This window comes from Ammospiza caudacuta, chromosome 8 (assembly GCF_027887145.1).
Source record: "Ammospiza caudacuta isolate bAmmCau1 chromosome 8, bAmmCau1.pri, whole genome shotgun sequence".
NCBI lineage: Eukaryota > Metazoa > Chordata > Aves > Passeriformes > Passerellidae > Ammospiza > Ammospiza caudacuta.
Genome location: NC_080600.1, coordinates 27,051,410 through 27,076,229, shown reverse-complemented (window position 1 = coordinate 27,076,229; position 24,820 = coordinate 27,051,410). Strand labels below are relative to the sequence as shown.

At 34.3% G+C, this 24,820-nt stretch overlaps 1 protein-coding gene across 2 annotated transcripts in view; it reads right to left on the bottom strand.

The window, feature by feature from the left end:
* Nucleotides 1-24,820, bottom strand: part of KCNH7 (potassium voltage-gated channel subfamily H member 7) — a 204,929-nt gene that overhangs the window by 65,998 nt on the left and 114,111 nt on the right. For both annotated transcript variants that reach the window (XM_058809419.1, XM_058809420.1), the window contains exon 3: nucleotides 13,661-13,820. In XM_058809419.1, coding sequence (XP_058665402.1) covers nucleotides 13,661-13,820 — 160 coding nt within the window. The remainder of the gene's footprint in view (nucleotides 1-13,660; nucleotides 13,821-24,820) is intronic.

Below are 24,820 nucleotides of genomic sequence, written 5' to 3'. Positions count from 1 at the left end.
TAAGATTTTTTTTTCAGTCAGTCTAAATTGCCAGAATTTGTATCTACCTAACATTTATTAATATTTACCACTGTAATCTATCATTTCATACTGACATGTTTTGAAATAGTCTTTCTTTTATGCCTATGGCAGACAGTAATTGTAAAACAATAGATGACCCAGATTAATAATTTAATGTTTTAAAATGGATGTCCTATACATTTAGTATTGAATATGGAATTGTATTTTGAATTCTAAATGAATGAAGGTGAGAGTACCCGGCTCAGGAAAACCTATCTAAAGCTGCTGTACTAGATGACACCAAAGGTCCATCTAGCACACTGCTGGACCTTGATACTTTCCAGTGGTGGATACACGAAGGGTCACTACATTGTGTTATTTAGAGTCACTACATTGTGTTTTTTCTCTCAATAAATTTACTCAGTTTCTAGCTATCTGAATTTCAGAAAATTCATGAGCTAGAAGTTGTTTGCTCAAACCACAAAATGAATGTTTGGTGTACCTTTCTTCTATGAATTTGTCTCAGTGTTTTTAAAAAATGGTTGTAGTTTGATCTTCAAAGCATTCTATACAATTGAACTCCATAATTTTAGCATATGTTTGTGAAAAATACTTCCCCTTACTTGCTATACATTTGATGCCTTTGGGAGGGTTCTAGTTCCTATAGAAACCAGCTAATAATTATTCCCTTTTTATAGTCTCAATATAGTCTTAATATATTTACAGCTTTTCATGCATCTGCTGAATTGCTCTCTGTATACCTGTTCTGCAAGCTGATGAACGCCTGTGTAACTGTATTGTGTACCTCTGGACATCCTTCTCACTCTTCTCAGTTACTTTTTATTTCTAATGTAATCCTTTTGGACAATGGATTACACTACTGAGCTACTCCCAGACTTAGGGATCAATGCACTGAAAGAATGGCTTTTTCTTTTGACCTTAGTTCACTTCCTTACAATTACCAATATTTAATTGCATTTTTGACTTATTTTTCTAACTGTGCTAATTGAAGATATTTTTGCAACAGCTAAGAAATTTTTTGTTGTTTGATAATAGATAATTTAGTCTCTAATATTGTGTCTGCAAAAAACTTGCTTTTGCTGTTTTATCGCTTGGCCACTCAGCATCCTTGGATAAGTCTTTGAATCTCATGTAATAGTCTGAAAATTTTTTTTACATTCACACCTCATTGTTAGAACCCTTTTTATCAAAGTAATTGAAAATGTACTCTAAAATAAAAAACCTGTGAGACTATTGGTAACATCCTAGTGTTTAGAAATCTGGTGATTTATTTCCAACTTTTTACCCTACTTTAAAATATAAATCTATGTAATGATAGTACTTTTTTCTCCTTGACAATGTTTGAAAAAGTTTGTTGAGTTCCAAATATTTAGCATTGAATTTATCACTCCAAGCATATACACTCAACAGTAAAATAGTCAGAAATTTCTGTTACATAAACCAGGGTCATACATCTTTAAAACAGCAGTTAAAAGTGCCAATTTTCAGTCTACACAGTGATATTCACCAGAGTGAATCTTGGGAGTGTGTAGATTTCTTCTAACTTACTAAGGAAGCTTGAACACTACAACTGCTCACAGTTAAAAATAGTGAAGAACGTAAAAAAAAAAAAAATTTAATCCATGTAGAATTGAGCTGTAAAGGTGCTTATAAATAAATTTTGAAAGCTTATTGCATCCCAAGTGAAAAAAATTACTATAATTCTCTTTTTTATCAATTACGCTGAAATTCTTAAAAACACCATTCATAAGGATTTCTGGCATTAGACACTATTCAGGGCTTTTTGTTGGCACTCTATTTTAGTCATGTTCATGGTGCTGCAGATGGTCTTTTCTGCCTCACCACGTTAATATGACCACGTTATACTGCATTACTGATTTAGCTGTCTAACTGCAGTTCAGCTGGAAAGAATACTCAGTGAGAATTTTGCTTCTTGTTAAGACTTTTGGGCATAAAATAGAAAACTTAGATGAGCACCTTTTTGCTTTTCTTCTATATACTGTAATAAATAGTCTCAAACCCTATTTCCTGCTTTTTAATTTGTATATTCCTAAGAGAAGGAGTATTGCTATTCTTCAGTGCACAGGTAATGAGCTACATGGTGTGTTGAACATTCATCTCTCTCCTGTAGCTAAAGTTATCAGGGGGCCCATTCAGAATTTGTGTAGTTTACTGATCTGAGCTGAGCAAGGAAGTGTAATAACACAATTTGTCACAAAGCAAAATTCATTCAGGCCTCAGGCCTGCTGTCCCAGTATAAAATAAAAGTGCCAGTGGAAGCTTTCCTGGCCTCCTGCCTATTGGATAAAATCTTTTGTTTTGTAATCGACAGCCCCTGCTTTTTCTAAGCATGATGTCAGAGCAGATGAATCTCGGGTTACAATTCTCAAACGTTTCAGATGCAACTGGCTATTTACTATGAATTCAGAGATAATATTACATCAAAATCCTATGTTTATTAAAGACTAGATTGCCAAATTCTTCTTAATGCTGAGTCAGAGATTTGTATGATTGTGTCTTCCTCAGATCAATTGAGGAAAGCAGTTGAGTCTGAGTCACAATTCCAGGCGTAATTCCACCTCCTCCTTTATACCTCACTTTACTGAATAAGTTATTTGCAAATGAGTTAATCTGTTGGTTGCACTTATTCTCTGTGCCATCTCAGCTGTTAAAGTTTCTAAATAGTAGAACTCAGACCAAAAATATCACTGTAGATGGTATAGGACTCTTCTAAACTATTTGCAGATAGAATTGTCTCCAAAGTCTCAAATGCAAATCAATTTTTTTTGTGTTTGGGAACCCTTTTTAAATCCTGTCTCATATTTTGGGAGATCAAAGGAGAAGACTTAGTATTCATGGAAAGAAAATGTTTAGATTAATAGTTTTGGGGAAAAAATGCAGGGAAAAATCGTATCTTGATAAGAAAAATTAAAAAATCCTTGTTTTTCCATATGTATTGCAATAAGAAGTGCTAACATTAGTAGAAAATTGTTATTCTTAGACACTGAATACAATCATATGGAATTTTGTGTCAGGAAAAATTAATTCCCAAAAGAGCTTATCAACAGCTACAATCATGATTGCAAATTTTCTGCCCAATCAATACACAACGATTCCAGCAAAAATATCTGAACAAGGATTTCTTTAGTAACCCAATACCCTTGCATGGCCAGTGATTCTTGTGTCTGTTTTGTGAAAATATTTCATCAAAAGAAAAGGAAATTATATTTGGCCTGATCGTTGCATTGACATAGTGAAGGTATTCCCCAAATTTCTAGTGATGAAAATGTATATTTATATACAAGACACAGTGGCTAAGTCAGAGAAATGCCTGCAACTGAGAGAGTTTTACCTTCTCTGTAATTTCTTTAGCGGTCTCTGGGTAGTGGTAGATGCTGTGTTATGTCCCAAAGTTTGCTTAGCCCATGTCAATGGGATTCCTGCAACACTATCCCAAGCACTTAAGAATGGTAATCCTAAGAGATGGCTGCTGAAAAATTGTGATGGCTCCTCAAAGAATTGCTCATCCAGCTTTTGTAGCACCACCAGTAGTATTGTTATTTTCATGCTGATGCAAAGCAGTTATCCAAACCCCAGAATGTGAAAGCAAAAGGAAAAATATTGGCTGGTCTAGCTGGCAGCTAGATTTAGTGTGTTTGTCTCAAACTTCTCTAGATTTAGACTTTCCAAAATCAAATCAAAGGAGCTCAAATATACAAAGAGTTTGCCGAAGGTTGTCTGTGTGAGGTGTAGAAACTGTCAGAACTGTTTTTTTATGTGATATGCCACTTCTCCTGGGCTGAGAGCTGAACAAAAGAGAGCTGCTCATGTTTCTGTACAACCGGTTGTCTGTGGTAGGATGTTGAAGAAAATCAGATCTTGGATAGTTTTACAATATTGAATGACTGGTCTGGCTATAATATGAAACATATGTTGCTTTTTCAATATCTAAGATTAAAGAATAGAACATACATATCCACAATGATCAACCTATTATAAACAGATTTCCTGGACAGGGGTAGGTAAGATAGATCAATTATGACAGATTGTCCTCCAGAGCATGGGCAAATTCCATAATACTTTTATTCTGAAACCTTCCTCAAAGAATAAGCAAAATTACTTTTACAACAGAAGCACAAGTCAGACCTTCATTGAAATATTTTCTCATAATTGAATGTCACAGAATTCCAGGATTGAGGTTATCAGAAATATGTCACAGATAGTTATTGAATTGCTGCTCAAAGACTTGTAAATACCATCCAGCAACTCATGTGATAATGCCTTATTTTCTGTCTGGGCACAGCAGGCCTTGGGACAAAGAATTACAGAAAGAGACAATTGGGTTTTTTTCAGTTCTTTTCCCCAAAAAGTATTGAAGTGTACTTAAGTGGATAATTTTCTTGCTCTGCTCATTAAATAATTTATTTTCAGAAGGAAAAAACAAGGCATATGCAATTATTAACATTAGAAGCTAGAACTCATAATTCTCAGACACTGAACACCCTTATATTTTTTATCCTCTGGTGTGGTCTCCTTTAATTTTTGGCACTTCTTTTAGTTTTCTGTAAAATTTAAGGTTGCATGTGTCTTCTACCAGTATAAGAAACCAGCAATCTTTATATTCTCTTGTAAGTGAGAAAGATTTTACTTTGATATCAGCACACAGGAATCTGTCAGAATGTGAAAGGAAGGGAATGAAGCCTCTGACTGCTTGTGAGGCTCTGCTGTGTGTGGTTGATGAGTGAATTTAGTCAGAACAATTGAAACAGGGTGTCCCTCAAAAGTCATAATCTTGATATCCTTGAATGTTAATACCAACTGGTACATTTACATGTTTTAATTCCACTTGTCGATAGAAATGTCATTTTACTTTATCGTACTCATTAAGGTACAGGAGTTGAAGTGCTTTTGTAAAAAAGCTGAGCTGTATGAAAAAATAATTTTTTGTCCTCTCAGAAAGATTTTACTTCTTGCATTTTTATTTCTTAAATATGATTAGAAGTATGAAAGAAAAAAAAGAAGTAAATAACTGCAATGAAATAAAAGAGCAAACATCACAGAAAATACTATATCTAAATTATTTATTACCTAGCACAATATTTAGCTGTCTTGGTATGACTATGGTGGTTTTTTTGGCAGCTGGGAAAAAGAATTTATTCTGTCTATTAAACCAAGCTCTCAAGAAGTTCTCAGCCCTTCATCACCTTGGCTGCCAGGCTTCATAGGACAAAAAATATTGCTTTTCTCTGAGACAGGAAGCCTGAAGATGTTTTCTATGTTTTAACACTGAATTCATAAACCACTATCCATTTCTGCAATGTGTTTTGTCTCATATACTGATTGAAGTTTTTTATGCTCTCCATACTGCAACTTTCAGTAATAATAGGAAGAGAAGTACCATTAAATTTGGATTTTATATGTCATATAATTATACTAAATTTAATAGTTTACCTTTTATATCTATATTTTTGCAGAAATAAATATTCAGACAGTGAGAGCAAGAGCCATATTATGACTTGCACTCTTTTAGAAATATATAAAATGTAATGAGATCTTGAAATAATATAGCCAGAACAAAGCAATAAAAGGACTTCTGTAGACAGAATTTTAGAAGATAGATTTACCTGAAGAAGAGCCACTTGAAAGGTTGTTACCATCTGAAATACAATTAAACTAAATCTACAAAAAACTTTTGCTTGAAACAGATTCAAAAAATAAACAGACTATTAAGAAAAGAAGGCAGAATATCGAATTTCCACGTATTTTAGAAGGAAATTCAGGTAGCTTAAATTCAATATATGTAATACACAGAATAATTGTTCTGAAAATCCACTGACTTTTTATTTAGAAAATTTAAGAAGTATTCAATTAAGAAATATTTAATAATTGCTAAATCAATATATGTTTCCAATTACCAAGTTTTGAAGTTGGCTAAGGTTCCAGACAGAAAACTAAAGTAGGTGTACTAATATGCCATTTCTCATGAAATGGAACTTCTAATTAATGGTAAATTTTTTGCTTGACAATGACAATTTTATTTGGATGAAACTTACTGAAAGTTGAAGAATTCATATTTTTCATCAGAAGAATAGAGTTTATTCACTGACACTTGTTCAGAATATGAGCTTAGTTTAATTTTCCTGATAGGCCTCACTTATTTCATCTCTTCATGGCAAGAGCTCTTCAGACTATGTGTCCTTGACAGGTGCTCTCAGGTTTTTGAAATGCCCAACTTGCCTGGATGCTTAAAACAATCAAGTAATAATGATAGGATTCTATACTTGAGAAGTAAGACATGGTGGAGGTAAACTCCCTTATTTTTATCTATGGCTCTACTTTGTTTGCTTATTCTAAAGCAAGGCTTTTCAGGTTGAAGACTATAAATAAAAAACCATATTCCTTGTAAATATCCATCTAAAATCTTCTCAAATCCATTGGAAATCTTTCCTGCTTTCTAGTAGAGTCATTTTTGTCTAAGCTTGAGATACGTTGATATTCTGATTTTTTTCCTCTCCAAGGTCAAAAACTGTAATTCAATTTGGCAAGTGCGCAGATGTCTTAAGCTCTCTGTGCTAATTCTTATTATGAATAATAGAGACGTGTCTCTTTCTTCCATCAGAGAAGGAAGTAAAACTTACTACCTTTATACTTTCCTGAGGGTATGTATTATAATGTGGGATGACTTCAGAAAATCATTATCTTAGCCTTCAAATTACCTCACAGAACCCCCCTGTTTTAAATGTCCTGAAAGGAACAGCTAGATAGGAGACCTGTTAAAAATTGATAAAAATATATCATTGGAAGACCTGTGTGGTATGCATATCCACTGAAAGCTACTGAAAGCTGTGTCACTCTCTCATTTTCAATCTCTTTAAGCAGAGATTGGTTTTTTTAACTGAATGTTTGTACAAGACATAGCAAAATAGCTCTGTGATCGTAGCTGGGTGAGGCTGTAATTTAAACAGCTAATTACAGTACATGGAATCCAGGGAGGCTTCCTTTCTGAGCTGAGCCCCAACAGCAGCCATCATGAGGAAACAGAAGAAGAGCTACCCCACTCATAATTCTCTGCAGAAGAAGACTAAGAAAAATTATTTATCTCAGTGGCTGTTCTATTAATTTAGGCAGTTAGGCATTTGTGGAGCATTGAAGGTGGTAATAGCAGAGGTTCTTGTCTTCTACTGGTGATTGGCTTTTGGCCATATTCCTTTGCTAAGAGTTCAACACTGTTTCAATTTGCCTAATATTTACTGTAACTTACCTTGGAGACAAATACACATAATTGGCACTGGGGTTTTCAGAACCATGTTGCTGGTTGGCTAAATAGAAACCTTTGTCCTCCTGAACACAATTTTTCTTGACTAGCCCTCACTGAAGATGAATTTGTTTCCAGTGGTGCAGCTAAAAATAAGATCCTGGAAAAATTTCTCATTACATTTTGGGCAAAGTCAGAGGCTTAGTCTTACTTATACATGCTATATTCTACAAGGCAAAATTGTATGCATCAAGCAGTATGCAGTATTTCATGACAACATGGCAGTCCTAATATTTCTAGGGCTAAAAATATGCGTTTGCCTTTCACTAAACTGCAGTATTTACTTATATAGCAAAGTGCTCTGCACACAGGAAAGCAAATACTGTGTTTTTAAACTAGCTGTTTTACTGGTAGGAAAATTTAAATTGCAATTGTGTTTGTTTACATCAGTGTATAGCGTGTTCTCTGCTTCTCAGATGTAATTCCATGGCTAGGGCCAGGAAAGAGGAAGACTTGCAGAAGAGTAAGCACCTTGAGTAAGTTGTTTCAGAGGTTTTCTGATTATAGTTTTGGCTGTTTTAAGAATATTAGTAGCCTCTTCATTTTATTTGAACCTTCTCCAAAAAAGGTTATTTTCCATTTATTGGACGCATAACAGATCCTCTCATTTCCTTCACAGAAAGAAATCCAAGGAATTATTCTAGAGTGTCTTTATGAGGCTTATAGATTTTGAAATGATAAAATGATAAGACAATCCTGAAATATCTCTCTTTGGCAGAATGCAATGACATCTTTAATCAAATAACTTTCAGGGCTTTCTCCCACGAGGTAATAAACATGGTGTTTGGGAACCAATATTTAGCTTATAAGTTAGTAGATCTAGCTAGTCAAACTGTTTTGAAATAAAAAGAATAAAACTTGTGATAAAGTTATCTCATCTGACTAGCTATTTTAGCCTACTGATTAATAGAAGCTGTGATCTAGACAGGACTGGATTAAATGTTAGAAAAAGCATTATAGGTCAGTAAAAAGGCAGAATGCTCTAGGTGGAGCAGAAAATGAAGACAACTCAAAATTAATTTCTGAAAGGTTTTTCTCATTGCAATCCCACAAATGGTCTCTTTTGAATAGAAAATTGTAGCAACATTCTTCATATTGAATTCAGGATCCTCAAACTATGGATTTCTTCAGTTTGAACTGGCTGTTGATTTTCTGAGTTCAGTCTATGTCATGGTTGATTTTGATATCTTGTAGTCATTAGTTTTACAGACAAGAAGTGTTTCACAGCTTTGAGGAACAGAATCAGGTGCCGTGAGCAAATAGTAATTTATGCCACTACTTCTGTAAATTGCTGTAAACACTCCTCATAAAATAATGGAGTGGATGGACATGCCACAGTGGAATGTTTGAGAGATTTGGGAATAAAATTGGACACTAAGGGTCCCTTTCCTCAATCTTTCATATAAAAGACATATTTACACCCAGAAGTTATAGCTTAACACTTTATAATAAGGATTTTAATGAAGTTCGTACAACACACTGAATGGGAATTCATATGTTATTTTGGTTAACAACTGTTGATAAATTTAAATTATAATTTGCTAGTGGTCAAAGAAGTTTTTTAAACTTAATAAATTTAAATTATAATTTACTAGTTGATAAATTTAAATTATAATTTGCTAGTGGTCAAAGAAGTTTTTTGCTAAGATGGTATAAAATCACATCCCTTCTTCATTTAGTTCATTGTAGAAAATCTACTCAAAGCTCTGTGCTCATTTTTACAGTGAATCTAACAGAAAGGAGTTCTCTTTTACCACGAGTATCTTGCTAAATATACATTATTTATGCATTATTTCAGTTGGAGTTCAAAATTTTGTACAGCTTTGCAAATGGGTGGATTCATGAAAATTTATGAATTACATTTTTGGGAATGTTCATAATTTTTTATCATTATAGTGACAATCAAGCAACTGTTAGTGTCTTAGAAGGTGTAAGAGAGAACAGTCCATAAGAACAGTTAGAGATGAGTAAAATCCATTTTTAGGGCTTATGTAGCTCAAAACTATCAGTCTTAACACTTCAATGTACTACACAAATATTGCTTCATTTACAAAGCAGGTATTTATGTCTTCAAATGTTCCACATGAAGTGGAGTAAAGTTATTAAATGCTTTCATCTTTGGGTATAGATGTTAATTTCTGGAACTCTAAAATGTTTACATGATCAAAGAAAAGGCAACACAAAAGCCAAGCAAACTTATTAGAAAATAATTGAAGTAATAATAAGTAGAATTCTCAAATATGGAAATGAGACAAAGCTTAGAAAGACTGAATGATGAATGGGCATCTCTAGCAGAAATCAGTTTCTCTAAGTTTCTCCTTAAGTGCACGTTGTACAAATATACTCTTACTGGAGAAGAGGATGTTATCCAGTTGTGGGGTAAGTAAGAACAGACGAAATTTCTACATGTCTCTGAACACAAAGATGGAACGGGGGTAGTATTAAATTAAGTTTGATTAGAAGTTTAAAAGAAAAGATGTGGCAAAAGTTTTGGGCTACCCTTTTTTCCTCAAAAAAGAGAAGAATTATATATGAACAAAGGCTTCCTTAGTTTTGCTAGGGAGCTGGCATACACTGGAAAATAGAATTGCTGCAAACTACAAAAACAAAACAAAAGAGTGAAAAATCAGTTGGCTGTGATTTTTTTACAGGGGAAGTGCATGCTAAGATCTTCTGAAATTTCAGTATTTGGTTATGCAAAAACTGTTCCAGCTGCCAGTGAGAACTGGTGATAAATTCTTGCCAGCAAATATAAAGGGAAGAAAAGGACCAACTGAAAGAACTTTTACACTGCTATTGTGAAGCCACTATCTTCACTTTTCACACTCCTGTCTATTCAGACATTTGCTGCATATAAGATAGGAACTCTCGAGCACCAGATGAGAAAGAATTCTATTTATACTCAAATGTGCTCATCAAACTCCTGCAATATACCTTTTCTTTTTAATCTATTATTATCATCATCTGCCAAGCCCAGTGCTGAATCAGAACCTAACTGTGTTAGCAATCATCCTGGCACATAACAAAAGACAGGATCCTTGTACTAGAGAGCTTGCAAACACTTGGAAATATCTGTCAGTATTCAGCTGATAAATTTTTAAATTTTTGCCTATCGACAGCTAAATGCAGTCATTGAGCTAAACCTAAAAAATGCTACTTGTCTTCCATAGGTCTTAATTTTTTCAGAGGGTCTCAGACCTTTAACAGATTAAAATCCCTTTTTTTTTCACAGCACGAGATGCTTTTTTATTACATTGAATTACATTTTACAGAATCACAGAATGTTCTGAAATGGAAGTATCACTGAGTCCAACTCGTAAGTGAATGACCCATACAGGGATCAACAACCATCCACAACCTCGATGTTATTAGCACTCTGCTGCAATCAACCAAGCTCACCTCAGTGGCAATTTCTGTCATGAGGATCCCTATGGTAAGGGTAAGTGGTAGTGTTCAAAACTGTTGGCTGCAGCTTGCAGAATAGATGCTTTTAGAAAAAAGGAAAGGCTTTTTGAAGTTACACTTGATAAATTTGATCAACCCTTGATTAATCCATTAGAGGAAATCCATTAGAAGAAGGATGAGAATATGAAAAGTTATCTTATTTTCTAGGGACTGGAAAATAACTGCAATCTATTTGCTCCCTAATAACTTTTACTTCTTTCCTGCAACCTGACTCAGTCTTTTTTTTTTTTTTTTTTCTTTTTTTTTTCCCCCCCTCTCATGTTGAAAAGGCATTCTAATTTGAGAAATCTCAATCTAAGGAGCTCTGGAAAGAAATCTCTCATGATATGTGTGCTTCTGGGTAGTAGATGTTAATGTAATCTGAAATCTTTTCTTTTGTCATTAGCTGTTGCTTTTCCTGGTTGTCAGAGATGCATTGCACTTGCTATGTTTCTGGTTCCCTCTCTATTTTTATTCTCTAAATTGGTTGTGCATTCAAAGGGATTTTGTTGCTTCCCCCCCCCCCACCCCGCCCCAGTACCTATTACTGTCCATTTTGTATGTGATCCAGTGAAAAGAGATCACCTGATTTACCTGTTTTAAATAGAGTATGGTGATGAAAAACTATCTCCTGGAGAATCTGCTGTGTATCTTTCTTATGCTGGGAACATGACTTTAAAAATATGTTTTCACTCGTAAACAATCCACCTTTTTTGACTTTTTTTTCTGGCTTATTGGTCTCTCTCTGCCTTTTCTGTATTTCAAGGCTTTTTTCTGTTTCAGTTTAAAACAGCTATTGAACTGTACACAATATCTTGCAGTTATTTCTGGATGTTTTGCATAGCTTGGCCTCTTTCTTGCCAAGAGGAATTTTTGGCTATGTAGCATATTTTGTATCCCCATCCATCCCATCCGGCCCACATAACAGTCTGCTCTGAAACCATAAGCAACTAGGGAGAAGACGAAGCAGCCATGTGCCTGCTCTAGTTTCTGCCAGTTTCTGGCATCTGGCTGTACTCACTAGCAGGAAAATGGTTCAAGTCACCTTTCTTTGCCTCCTTTTGCACCTTGATCTCTCTCTGAGAGAGATCAGTTATGTACTGAGCTTGGAGGTCTGGTTATTTTTTTCAAGAATTCTCAGCCAGGAAATCCCCTGTGTACATCAGGTGTAAATACCATAAAACAAGAGAAGAATGTTTTGACGAAGTGAGAGTATTTTTTGCAGATTTCCTCTTTAGTGGCTTTTCACATTAAAATGCGTCAAGTGATAACACTTGAAAGGGTACAGTGATGTGTCACAGATATGAGAACAAAATGTTCTTTTTCAAGACATGAAGCTCTGTTTTTTCTACCCAATTGGTATTTTACCTTCTATTTTGTCCATAAAACCAAAGTAAGCATGGCCAAGCTGAACAATTTTATCTATGTTATAAAATTGCCTTTTAAATGAAGGAAGGAAGATGTTTCAATCTCAAAAAACCATAGTATACTAAAACATAACCAGAATATGGGTAGGGTTTACGTAATGTATTTATAATAATTTTTTTCTGATGTAATTTTTAAATTTTTCTGATACTCCTTAATAGGATTTTAACAGTATCATTAGCAGAAAAAAAGTGTTATCTTGGTATCCCAAAAAAATCCCAACAAAAGCTGCTGTATTGGTTATTAAAAAGCCCCCACCCCAATGCAAAACAGAATAAACAAAGAAAGCATAAAAGCACAAGGTTTTAAATATGTTCTGTATAGACTATTTACAAAGGCTTTTTAAAAAATTTAATATTTGGGGAACAATAATTATTTGCAGGCTGCAAGGTTCCAGTAATGGAAATTTCCTTTGCTACATTCTTATACACCCTGTCATTGTAGGTTTCTATGGATGTTTCAGACACTGTGTTTGCATCAAGAAAGTTCTCTCCTTGCTTCTCACAGTGAGAATTGTACCAGTCTTTATTTCTTAAATACAGAATTCTGAGGTGTTGATTTAACAATTAGAATACTTATGTTCCTTTATTGTACTAATGTTAAAGATTATCTCACTGTGAAAAGGTATTTTCCAAGTGTTAATGCTCACTGTTAGAGCATGCTGTGCTTGACTAAGAGCTTGTACATGCTCTGTGTACAGATGTGTTCTGGGAACTCTTGTAGTAAGAGTAGATTACGTGAGTGGCGACGTAAAGCAGAAGGATTGTGTGCTGTTGCTGAACACAGTGAAGGTCAGCAAAAGAGCACCTGTTCTGCAGATAGTGGGACAGAAAACCACACAGTGCAGTTGTATAAGAAGTGGACATCTGTGTTCAGTTGTCTGATTTTGACAACACTTATGCTCCAGAGTGGAATGAAAGCAAAAGCATTTCCTGTGTATCCACCGATCTACCCTCCATCTTCCAAGTCAATCTAAATACTTCAGTTTGATAAAATCAGGATATTTAATTATGTTTTAACTGATTGTTATATTTTCTAGTCTAATTTAATCACATTTCACCAACTATTAATCAAATGACACAATTTTAAAAAATAAAATATAATTATTCAATTTCAAATGAGCTAAGATGAAATATCTGGGCTATATCACAACGCTTTTTAAAGTTTTCCATTTGTAATTGATTTTTGTCAAGGATAATGCATTTCTGTGAAAGATTCTAGTTTTTATGAAGTTATTCATCCTAGTACTATTCACGAGATCTAGGCTGTTAGCACTACCAAAGATCTGATAGATTATTCTACTATCATCTTGCAGTAGGTTTGCTACATTTAGCTTCTTATGATTTTGGATTATTGAGTCAGTCAGTGGGATTGCATCCTTTGCTAACCTATTGCCCATGTTGATTATTTTGCCAGATAAAAATAGAGGTAAGCAAAAAAATTTCATTGTGTAACTTACGATTTACAAGTTTCGATGGTAATATTGGCTTGCACTTCTCAGGAGATGTCACATTCTCTTCATCTGTTACATACTCAAAATTAATAATAAACATCATTGCTACTCCCTCTTGATTTTTCACTGGAATTACGTGGGTGTTGCAAATGAAGGTAGATCCTGCAGATGGATTAAAAAAAAAGAGAGCAATATATAAATAGAAGGAAACATAATTTTTTTTTCACTTCAGTAAGTCTAGTTACACAGAGACAGTGAAGAGTATTTATTTGAATTCAATAATTGAGCATCAAACATATTATTCTTTGATTTAAACAGTAATGTTTTCATAGAAAGAAATGCCACTGTTCATAATTTCTTGGAGCCTTACCTTTACCAAAAAGCATCTCCTTTGAAATGCCAACTTTACTTTTTGGTTTCTTTTGTTCACTGGAAGTGCCTATATAGATGGACTTGTAATATGGAGACATTTAAACACCAAAAGTAGAAAACTGAACACTGTTCCAACCACAGTCCTTGCGAAGAAAGCAGATCCTGATTCTTCTAAATGTTGAACATTCTTCAAGCATTTGGTTCTATTACACAGGATGAGTCATGCATTAAGTATTTATGGATGTAAATATACCAGTATTCTTATTTTAGCTCTCAGTCTTTTGGGGACATTGGAGAAATGCTTAGACTTGTGTTAAAAATTTTATTTGTTAGTTGTTTTATACTTCATCACAAATATCTTCTAAACTGTGCTAATAATTTTTAGAAGGGTTTGAATTAAGTATTATATACAATTTGAAATATAAATTCAAAAATACCCTAGATTTCACATGTGTGAAGCATACTCTGCCTATACTAAAAGTAGTAGAGAGTGTAAACTTTCAATCCCTCTGGTGCCCTGAATGTTCTTGTTTAAAAACCTAATTACAGATTTAAGGAGTTCTTTGTGTTAACTTTTCCACTAAGGCTTTAGAAGTTTCAGTTGACAAGGTCATTAGTTATGATTTAATTCTTTCTATTAATGTTACAGAACATAGTGGTTCCAAAAATAATGCGATTGCTGTAAGCAATACAAAAATGTGCTAAAAACTTCATGCAGACACAACTGTGAGACGGGGTTTTTCTATGATAACTAGGGACTGGTTTATTTTACATCATCTGCAATTTAGGCACTCAAATGCAGTAATCACTGAAACTTGACAGCCTGTGCAGTTTGACAAAAACAGATCTTGATCTAGATTGTACACGAGTTTTTTTGTTTGTTTGTTTCCATTGAGGAGAGAGACAGTACAATTTATATCATTACAACCAAGACCAGATTCTGGCCTCTAATATTTAATGCAGTACTAACCATAATGTGGTATATATGGCAATTCGAGGTATGTATAAAATTGACATGCTGGCCTTTCAAGTTTTGCAGCTGTAACTTCCATCCATTTAATAAAACAGTTAAGCTGTGGCACTTGCCACAGTTTCCATGGTTACAAGCTCAATGTCTTTAGTAAACAGAAAATAAGCAATTTAAGACTGTTCCATTAGAGCTAAAAATAGAAATGCTGCAGGCCAACCATTGCAACATAGACTGGTTAAACAGAGGGGCTGGAGAGAATTCAGAATAATCTTTGTGGTTTTAGCTAACAAATAAAATACATACCAAGTTCAAAAAGTCAAAATTATATTTATTGATTTACTTGGAAGGAAATGATATGTATGGTTTTGACATGAAAATTTATAGGCTGAGCAGGTATCCCCCAATATCTGGAGGGGGGGCTTGGCTGAGGCGTGCATGGCTTTGAATAACACTGCAGTGGATCAAAGGTTTGTCAGCATTTGCAAAGGATGATGATAAGGACACTTTAAAAACTTTTCTGCTTTTGAAGGCAAGGGTGTTTCAGCTTTTGAAATGCTTCCCACAGTGCTAAGTAATGACACTATTTCCCATTTGTGTAGAACATTCCTCTCTAAAGAATTCACAAACCTCATTTGTACTGTATCTAGGGATTTGCATCTCTGGGGAGATGCAGGAGTTGTTTAACAGCCCACAGCTTAAGAACATGGCAAAAAGAGCAGATGATTGAAAATTTAAGCTGTATGTAGATATATTTCAGGAACAAAATACAGGAAAATATAGTTCATGTGGGGTTTAATTTAGCATGGTTCCTTTGAAGACCAAATACACCACAGACTAGTCAAGTCCACTGTAGTTCATTAGTCTGAATTCTTCCAAGAAACCCAGGCTTTTTAAGAGGAAAGGAATATTTACATTTTTTGTAATACTGAAAGTGGAATGCTGAAGTTAACCAAAATATGTGTCGCAGACACTGTTCCTGACATTGTTAGTGTTTTTCTTTAGTACAGACACTTCTATGTGCTATACCCTTCTCAGTATCTAATGCTATTAAACGGACAATAAGGAAATACAAAAATCAAAATAGCAAGGAATATTCTAACATGATTTAAAAAGAAGAGATGGGTACAAAGAAATAACATTCACAAACTCAAAAGATAAGCTTTGAGTTGTTAGAGTTGATAGCAATAAAGAAATAATAATAAGATTGTTTAGAAACAATCTTATTCAGTATTTGCACTCTGGCATCCCACTGCTCTTCATTGCACTCAGCATGTTTTTCCTGTTTCGTCTCTATGCTGAATATTTCAAAAGTAAGACAGGCTTCCAACTGAGCAATAAAAATGGTAATGTAGTTTTTGGAATTTGCATTTCTGATCTAACTGCACCAGGCAAGTGGATGATTCAATGAGAACAACTAAGAAAAAGATACCTTCATAATTAATAAAGTCAATAGCCAGCAATATATCTGAATTTTCTCATGATTACTCCTGAGGAGTAATCATGAAATATACCTGTTTTGCTCTCTTGTTATCACCATTGGAGATGATAGAGGACAAGTTAGACATTTTCTTATCAGCTTGAACTCCATGGTTATAGGGACTGGTTTACTTTTATTTAAGACATTGCAAAGCCCACTGTTTCACCTAGTTAAATTAGTGGAAAAATAATCATATGTGAAGAACAGATTTCACTCCCCTATTTGCTGGATGGATATCATGTATGATTCCATGGTTATGTATTCAATAGTATGATTTCGCAAGACCACACAGCCTTGTGTGAAACAAGTAACTGCTAAAATGCATACACAAATGACAATAAATATTTCAGAAATAACGATGTAGGGTATAGTAGAGTTATAGAAGGATCTATTGCACCATTTGAGCAATTCTGATGAAGGAAAACCGATATATCTATCTGTCTGCATAGTGTTCAAAGCTGACTTGCTTCAGAAGATCAGTACAAGGCAGGCAAATCCTCAATTAATCTGGTTCATAAACATTTTTTACATTTTCAGTGATCTTGTATGGAAGAATTTTGGGCAGATTTTTATCAGACTGCATTTTCTAGATACAACTGCATTCATTTATTAGAATTTTGGTAGTTCCACTCATAAACAATTTGGAGAAGACAATGCAGCTAATACAACAGTGAAGACGCTCCAAATTCTCATATGAAAAACTCTGACAAGTAAACTTTGAAAAATGACCAAACAACTAATTTGATTCAGTCTTCCTGGGAACAAAATCTTCACGAGCCATTTTATAAGCCAAGCTCAAAGGATCTCTGAAAAATGAGGCATTTAGGTAATTGTCCTGATTCTGCAGAATTGCCATGGTTCACACAACAAGAACTTTTCAAAATTCATCATGGTTCTACAGGATGGCTCTGGAATCCTCTTGCCCTGAACGGGTTTTACAGATGCTATCTGCATTTCACCAGATAAAAAATTAGACTCCTGCACTCAGTGAAAATTTGAGGACAGCCTCAAGAAGGCGGAGACTGGTTTCAATATATTTTGGAACCAATCTTGGCTCTGGGTGCCAAAGAATTTATGATTTCTCAGATATTTTTTGTTACTAGAGCTGCTGTAGACAACTGACTAGGGCTATAGAAAGAGAAATAGTGAACGAGTCCTCTGAATGCATGTAGAAATTTCTGGGCAGAGTGACCTCATACCCAAGTTTCCTGGGATTGTGATAATTTTTTACTTCTGTGACCTACCAGTCCAGTGTAGGTATCTCCACAATCCATAGCCACTTCTGCTCATTTAAAACTGAAGATAACAAAGAATAAAGCAAAAGACAGCAAAGAAAGAGCCAGCAACAACTTGCCTACTAAACAAGACCAAACACAGTCAAAAAATAGAGGCAGAGATACTCTGCATTTCCAGATCTCGACCGTCCTGTTTGCTGTTTGCCAGACAGCTCTGAATGAAACAGGTCCGCAGACCACAATTTTATTGTAATACAGGGACAAGAGAAAGATACTGGATATTCTTTGCACTTTTATAAAATAATCACTATTTTTATTTTGGAAATAAATACCCTCCAGTTCCCTCAATAGGATTCTCACTTTGTCACCAAAACAAATGCTCAAAATGCCTTATCTCAGATGCATAAACTTAAAACTACCAAATATAGAAGAAATGCAATTAAATATATTTCATATTCGATTGTGTACTCAGCTTTGTCTTAATTCTATCACCATTTTACTGAAACGGGGCACAGAAAAGTCCACATAGTTCCTGTTTTGTTAGTAATGCAGTGAAATGTTGTTTTCATAGATTCTTTTTTGACTAGTTACTGTGAAATTATTAGAGTGAGATAGCTATTATAATGCATAAAAACTTATATTGCTGTGTTAAGCAATGTTGACTTCTGTAAATGCAAAGAATGCTATGCATTCCAAAACATAACCAATCTTATTTTGCTATCCCATGTCCATGTTTATAGCCTTCTTTGTCCTTTCATCATAGCATGGCTTTTGGGTTTTGTCCAATGTTAAAAAGAACTACTCTGGGGAAAGAAAAGAGAGATAATCTGAGGGTGAGTTAATGTGGAAGATCAGAAAACCTTCTCTATCTTTGACTGTTCATAATGTAATCTTCATCTTTGGGATGAGCATGGCTTTCTACTGACACCTAGACTTCACAAGTTCAATATCCTCGTCCTTCTTAATGGCCAAAAACTGTCATCACTTTCTACTTCTTTCAGCATGGGAATGGTCTTGGAAAGGTGTAATACTTTTCTAGGCAGAACATAAAGGGAATTTAATGAAATTAAATTTATGTGCTAGTCTTGGAAAAGGAGATACTGTCCTGGTTTGTGCAGACATTCAGGAAGTCTGAGACGGGGAGCTTTATCCACCATGCTCAGCATACAAGTAGTAACAAGCCCCTTAGGACCATATGAAATGCAGTTAATGAAAGTCTTGTTCTCTAGCCTAAACTGCTGTTTATAATCTGTTTTGTCACTAAATGCTGGCAGATAAAGGAAATAGACAAGCTGTTAATATGGAGTGAGGAAGAGTCACAGGAACTGTGAGGTAGAGGAATTACTTGGAAGGCAAGGTGGAAAGAGGGATACAATATCTTGTGAAATAAAGCTGCTGCTTGCACAGAGCTGCTAAGATTTTCACATTCCTGAAATGCCCTAAAAATCGGGAGAATATTCATATTTTATACAGCTTTGTGTGAGATGTAATTCTGGCTTTATTTCCTGTTGTTCCATAGCTACTTTAAGCCAAACTTTAGAAAAATTAATAGAAGCCAAAACCTTTGTTTTTCCAATGTGTTGTCAAGGTTCTAGTAAAATTATAAAGACTTCTTTTAGAAAATAAATACTGTGAATGGTGCAGAAGAATGCACCTGAAATTGATTGGTTGTAATTTATTAATGAGACCAGTATAGCAAAGCATTTTGTATTCTTGAAAGGTTACAGACAAAGAAAAAGAAATTGAAAGAAAAACAGTGCCCAGGGAATATTTGCTCTGCTTTGTGTGGTTTTTGTGACTTATCCGTGAAGAAAGTCCTTTCTTTTATGCTTAAAATTCAGAAGCCTATTTACCCCCACTTTGAAGTCCACTCTAAGCAAACACTGTGTTAGGTGATGTTTAGTTGGCATTTAAGGACAATTGCACTGGGGATGTCTATTGAATATTCAAGCAAAGCCAGTTTGTCAAATAATGAGGCATGATGTGTGTTGTGATGTGAGGACTCAACATGACCAATCAAGGACTGAAAATCCAATTCTTTCTGTTTCTATTCAAGCATAAGCCAGGAACAATGCAGTATGTCATAAGGAATATTGTTTTAAACAATGCAAAGTTTCATGCTCTTTCTAAAATTATGCTAAGAAGTCTATTCCTGTAATGCTGTGTTGGAAAGAGTCATGCAAAATTTCACAAAATTTTAGCCCTTTTATGCTAAAGGGCTCCTTTAACAGCAAATACCTTTGCAAATCTATTTTTTCTGTTAACTAAAACTAAGATTTATTAACAGATTTTCACAGCTTAGTCTTCTTGTTTATACAATACAAACGAGTGGAAGAAGGACTGAATCTGCCCTGAGAATATTTCCCAGCACTTTGTGATGTAGAACTATGTCTCTGGAGACACATACCACATAATTACTTGTTCAATTCAGTAACAAACCCATGAGAAAGATATTGGACAAATTCTTTTGTCTGTTTGTACCTGCAGCTTTTTGAATCTTTGCAATTGATGTAATTTATTTAGACCTTTGGAGACATCTGATTTGTAAATACCCCATTTAAATTTTGTCACAGCTTTGGCTTATAGGAAAGAATTACCTTTGGATGTTCCTTTCTTTCCTGCCCATCATTTGTTATGTAGTTGCACACATAAAGAATAGGAGAAAACATGATGCTAAGACTAAAGATTATATTGGTAGCCACAAAAAGCATCTATTCTGGGAATCCCAGTTTGCATTGCAATTGTTGCCTGCTGCTGCCCTTCAATTGGTAGTACTGGGGTAATGGTGTTACTGGTATACATATGTGTATATATATGTATATGTATATATATATATTTATATTACTGGTATATATATATATACTGGTAATTGGTGGTACTGGTACAATTTTACTTTCTTCTAAAGGTGTTAAGACTGAAACATGAAAAGGATTTTAATCAAACAAGCATTAAAAATGAATGAAGAAATTAAGGATAACTCAAAGAAACTCTTGATCCCATTTTCACAATTGAATTAGTAGATAGCAGCCCCATAATATTAAACTGTGTCTCATAAATTTCCACACAGAACTTTGGGCAATGGGTTATACAATTCTCTTTATCTTTCACCTGTATCTTCTGAGCTGTACGTCACCATTTTCCAATTCCATCTGACTGAAAATGAGCCACCGTGAGTGGCAAGGATGGGAAATTCACATGCTTCCTATATCTGTGTGATTATCTATTCTGAAAGAGTCAATGAAGAGAACAATTAAAAACAGATGCTATATTGAAATGTATTATATCGCTTTTCAATTGAATAGCTATATTTAAGGGGGATGAGTAGAGACAAGAAGAATGTATTTGGCTGACATTTATTAGGGACCTTACAGGGATTAAATGAGACCTACTTCCTCTGATATTTCACTCCACCCTGCTTAGCAAATATTCATTCTGTCACTGAAATTGTTGCTGATACTAAGATTTGATTTATAGGACCATTTAGATTTTGTAAGGTATTAACTTACACAGTTTAAAGGTAAGGGAAGGATTGTTAAAGTAACAAACTAAGAAAAAAATTGACCTCTGGAAACTGTTCATTACTGGACTGGCAAATATGAATATCTTATTTGCTTTCCTTTTAATCCCATTTGTAATATAATTAATTTGACAGATAAATACTGTTCAAATCCTCATTCCAGCATTTCTTAGGCTAAAATTGTTGCTAACATCCTAATTATAATATCTACACCTACACTAATAAGCTATGGTGATTAATTGAAATGTTGAAAACATTTTGTATGGGAGGAAAATTTCCTGCTTTGTTGTTTAAGCTTATCTATAAACATGTACAGAAGATACAGAGCAGTTAAATATTTGGCAAGGAAAGAAAAAATAAAATTAAGTGAAAAATACACAAGCAGTGGCATATGCATAAAGAAAAGACCAATAAAAAAAGCATAGAGTGAAAAATGCTGAAAACTGTACATGGATGGTAAAGATTTGTTGAGATTCCAGGCTGCCTGTAGAATAACTCTATTGAAATCACAGTTGGTCCAGAAACTGCAAGTTAGTCTTCTTTCTGACTCTGCTCACCTTAAAACCTGCATTTGAGTTTTGTCAGAGGGGTTTTGTCAAGAGCATAGAATGAAGTCAGGAGGCCTGGTTCTGACAGCCAGTCTTGGAACACTCAAGCTGCTCTTTCTCAGAGGTGCACTCTTTGTACATACATAGTGGGGGGAAAGCTGGATCTGAAATAGTTTTCTGGATGAGTTGTCATTACTGGAAGTTTGGAAAGAGGGTATGCAAAAACATGAGCGTTACTTGGAATTTTCCAGCCCCTAAACCTAATCTAAAATCTCTTACATGTTGTCTTTTTCTTCCAAAAGTATGTAGTGTTACTTCTAAAAAGCAATGTCTCTGAGTTGTTAATGGGGATATTTCTGTCTCTGCATATGCAGTTGAACATTTTGGGCCCAGATCCTTGCACCTGCGTAAGGTTTCTGAGTGCACTGCACACTGTATTACCTGACTAAGAAGTCAGACATGGAAGGTCAGGGCAGATTGCACAAAGGAGTACATCTATAAAAAGAACTTATTTATTAAGCCTGTAAACCTTTGCAAATCAATTGTCAAATAACTGAGGAAGATTTTTCATTCTTTTGTGATGTATATGTTGCAGACTATGTGAAAGAAGCAAATCCAAGGCTTTGTGTCTTATTTGCTTAGTATAAATGCTTCTTCTGCTGACAACTTAATGAATATCACAACTGATGATTTTAACAGGGAAACATTGCAAACAGTGCTATTTTAGAAAGAAAGAAACTAAAATATTTCACTGAGAAATTTTCAAAATTAATTATTTATTCTTTTTAAAGGACAATATTCAAAAGTGACTTTTTTCTACATCACACATGATTCCTGTGAGAGAAAAATTTTTTTAAATGTGTGTTTTACTTAAAATATATTAAGAAGTAATTTTCAGGATTAACAGTGAATAGCAAATCCCACTTTCTCAACTGTGTGATGCACTGGAACTGAGGTCTTTTTAAAAGAAGACATTTTTTTTTTTTTTAAGATACCACAGTGTGGATATATTTGACTAGTGTTTTTGGACTAATCATGTCATTGGACTTTGGTCAGTACCAACTGAGAAGGGTCAGTGATGAAAGACCAGATTCATCTCTAAAACTGAAGACGTGGGTTGAAAAAAACATAATAATTTGGCTCAAATAATAATAATGTGCACTATGTTTTTAGGGGTACCAACAGGCATTTGTATTAGTTTAAGCAATTTTCAATAATTTTTCAGTCTTTGTCAAGACAATTTTATTTAGGGAAGGTCATAGTAGGAATTGCATTATTCATCAGAATTATGTGCAATTAGAATAGGTTTGAAAACAACTGGATTTCATTATGAAAATGCTTTGATTTTTTTTAAATTTACATTTTCAGTAAGATTATTTAAATCATTGCACCAAACAAATACCAGAGGTATAGTTCAAGGTGAAAAACATTGGTAGGACACATTTTCTCTCACATTTTTCAACAGAAAAATAAAGAATTGCAGAATTGTAATGCCTGTTTAAATACATTTTGTGAAAATTTCAAATTTAAATATACCTTAAACATAAATCTTTGCAAAAACAATGAGATGAGAAATAATGGCTCTAATATCTAGTATCTTATTTTTAGTTAGATGGCCAAGAGTTAGCAAATATTTAATTAAATATGGTAAAATTAAAGATGTCTTTTTTTTTTTTACTTTTCCCTCTCAATTTTTCTCTATTCCCACCTCTCTAGTCCTTTTTTTCTCCCCTAGATATTCTTTTCTAAACCCTCATTAAAAGCTATGCACCTCTGGGCATTCAACTGAGAAATGTCTTATTATGTTCATGAGAAAAGGGATGTCAGGTTTGTTGAATATTGCCCATTTTGCAGAAAATGTGCAGACTAAGACTTTTTTTGTTAAAGTAACCTCATTTATTTTCCCAAATTAAACTACATAAACTATTTTAAGAACTAACTGAATAATGTTGAAAAGCAGAATGGAACAGAAAAAAACCCCCAAAAAACCAACACCAAACCACAAAATGAAACCCACAAAATTCCTCCAAGAACTCCATTTTTGTAATATGTTTCATTTATTCAAGGTATTGGTCCAGAATACAATATGAAGTGAAAGAGTGATCCAGATTCTGTCCTCACTGACACTCTGCCATTTCAGGGAGAGTATGGTTTTTTTTGTAATACAGTTATTAAAATATATCAAAAAGAAGAAATCATTAAATGGCCATACAGTATGAAGGGTGATACAGAAAAACAGATCAACAGCAGGTCCCCTGAGGCAAAAGGGAAATGCTGTCATTTCTGCAAATTTTCATAAGTGCAATGTACATTCAGTTCCATTGGCCAGGTGAAAGAAGTACCTAAATATAGGCACTTTTCATATTGAAATCATACCCCTGGAAAATCATCCTCATGGAAACATATCTTTCCTGATATTTTCTAAGTGAATTGATCATGAGTAGCTTGAAATACACAACCCCAAGCTTGTAGAAAAAAAAATTATGCCATTGTATACAGGGCTAGATTAAAAGTCATTGTGTGCCTTACAGTGCTTTACTGCAATCCAGAAAAATGTATCTAAAGGGGAAGAATGGCCAGACACAAAATGAGGGATTCTTATTGCATGCAGCAGCTATTATAAGGTCATGATAACAGGGACAATGTAGAAACTCTCTTCAGTGGGAAAGTCAACCCAGAAATCTGGTGGAAGTAGTCAAGATACTTGGATCATAAAACAAATGGATATAACCTCCCAGGACAAAAAAGTAGTGGTATTTGGGAGTTCTTTTCAACACAAAATCATGGGATTTTGAATGCATATTAATAAATGTGGTGGGAAGTCTATGTACAGAAGGTTTGTGAAACACACTAGCAAAATATTAAACTTCTTGTAAAAAGAAAAAGAACCTGTTTCCTGGTGCAAAATTTCCAAGCCAAACATAATGTATTTTTAATTCAAGTTCTCATTAGAACTGATAAATATGAATAACTTACTGGACTAGAAAGTCACGGCTGCCCTAGGGGTAGTTTTCATGACCTGACTGCAATCAGTTTAGACAAA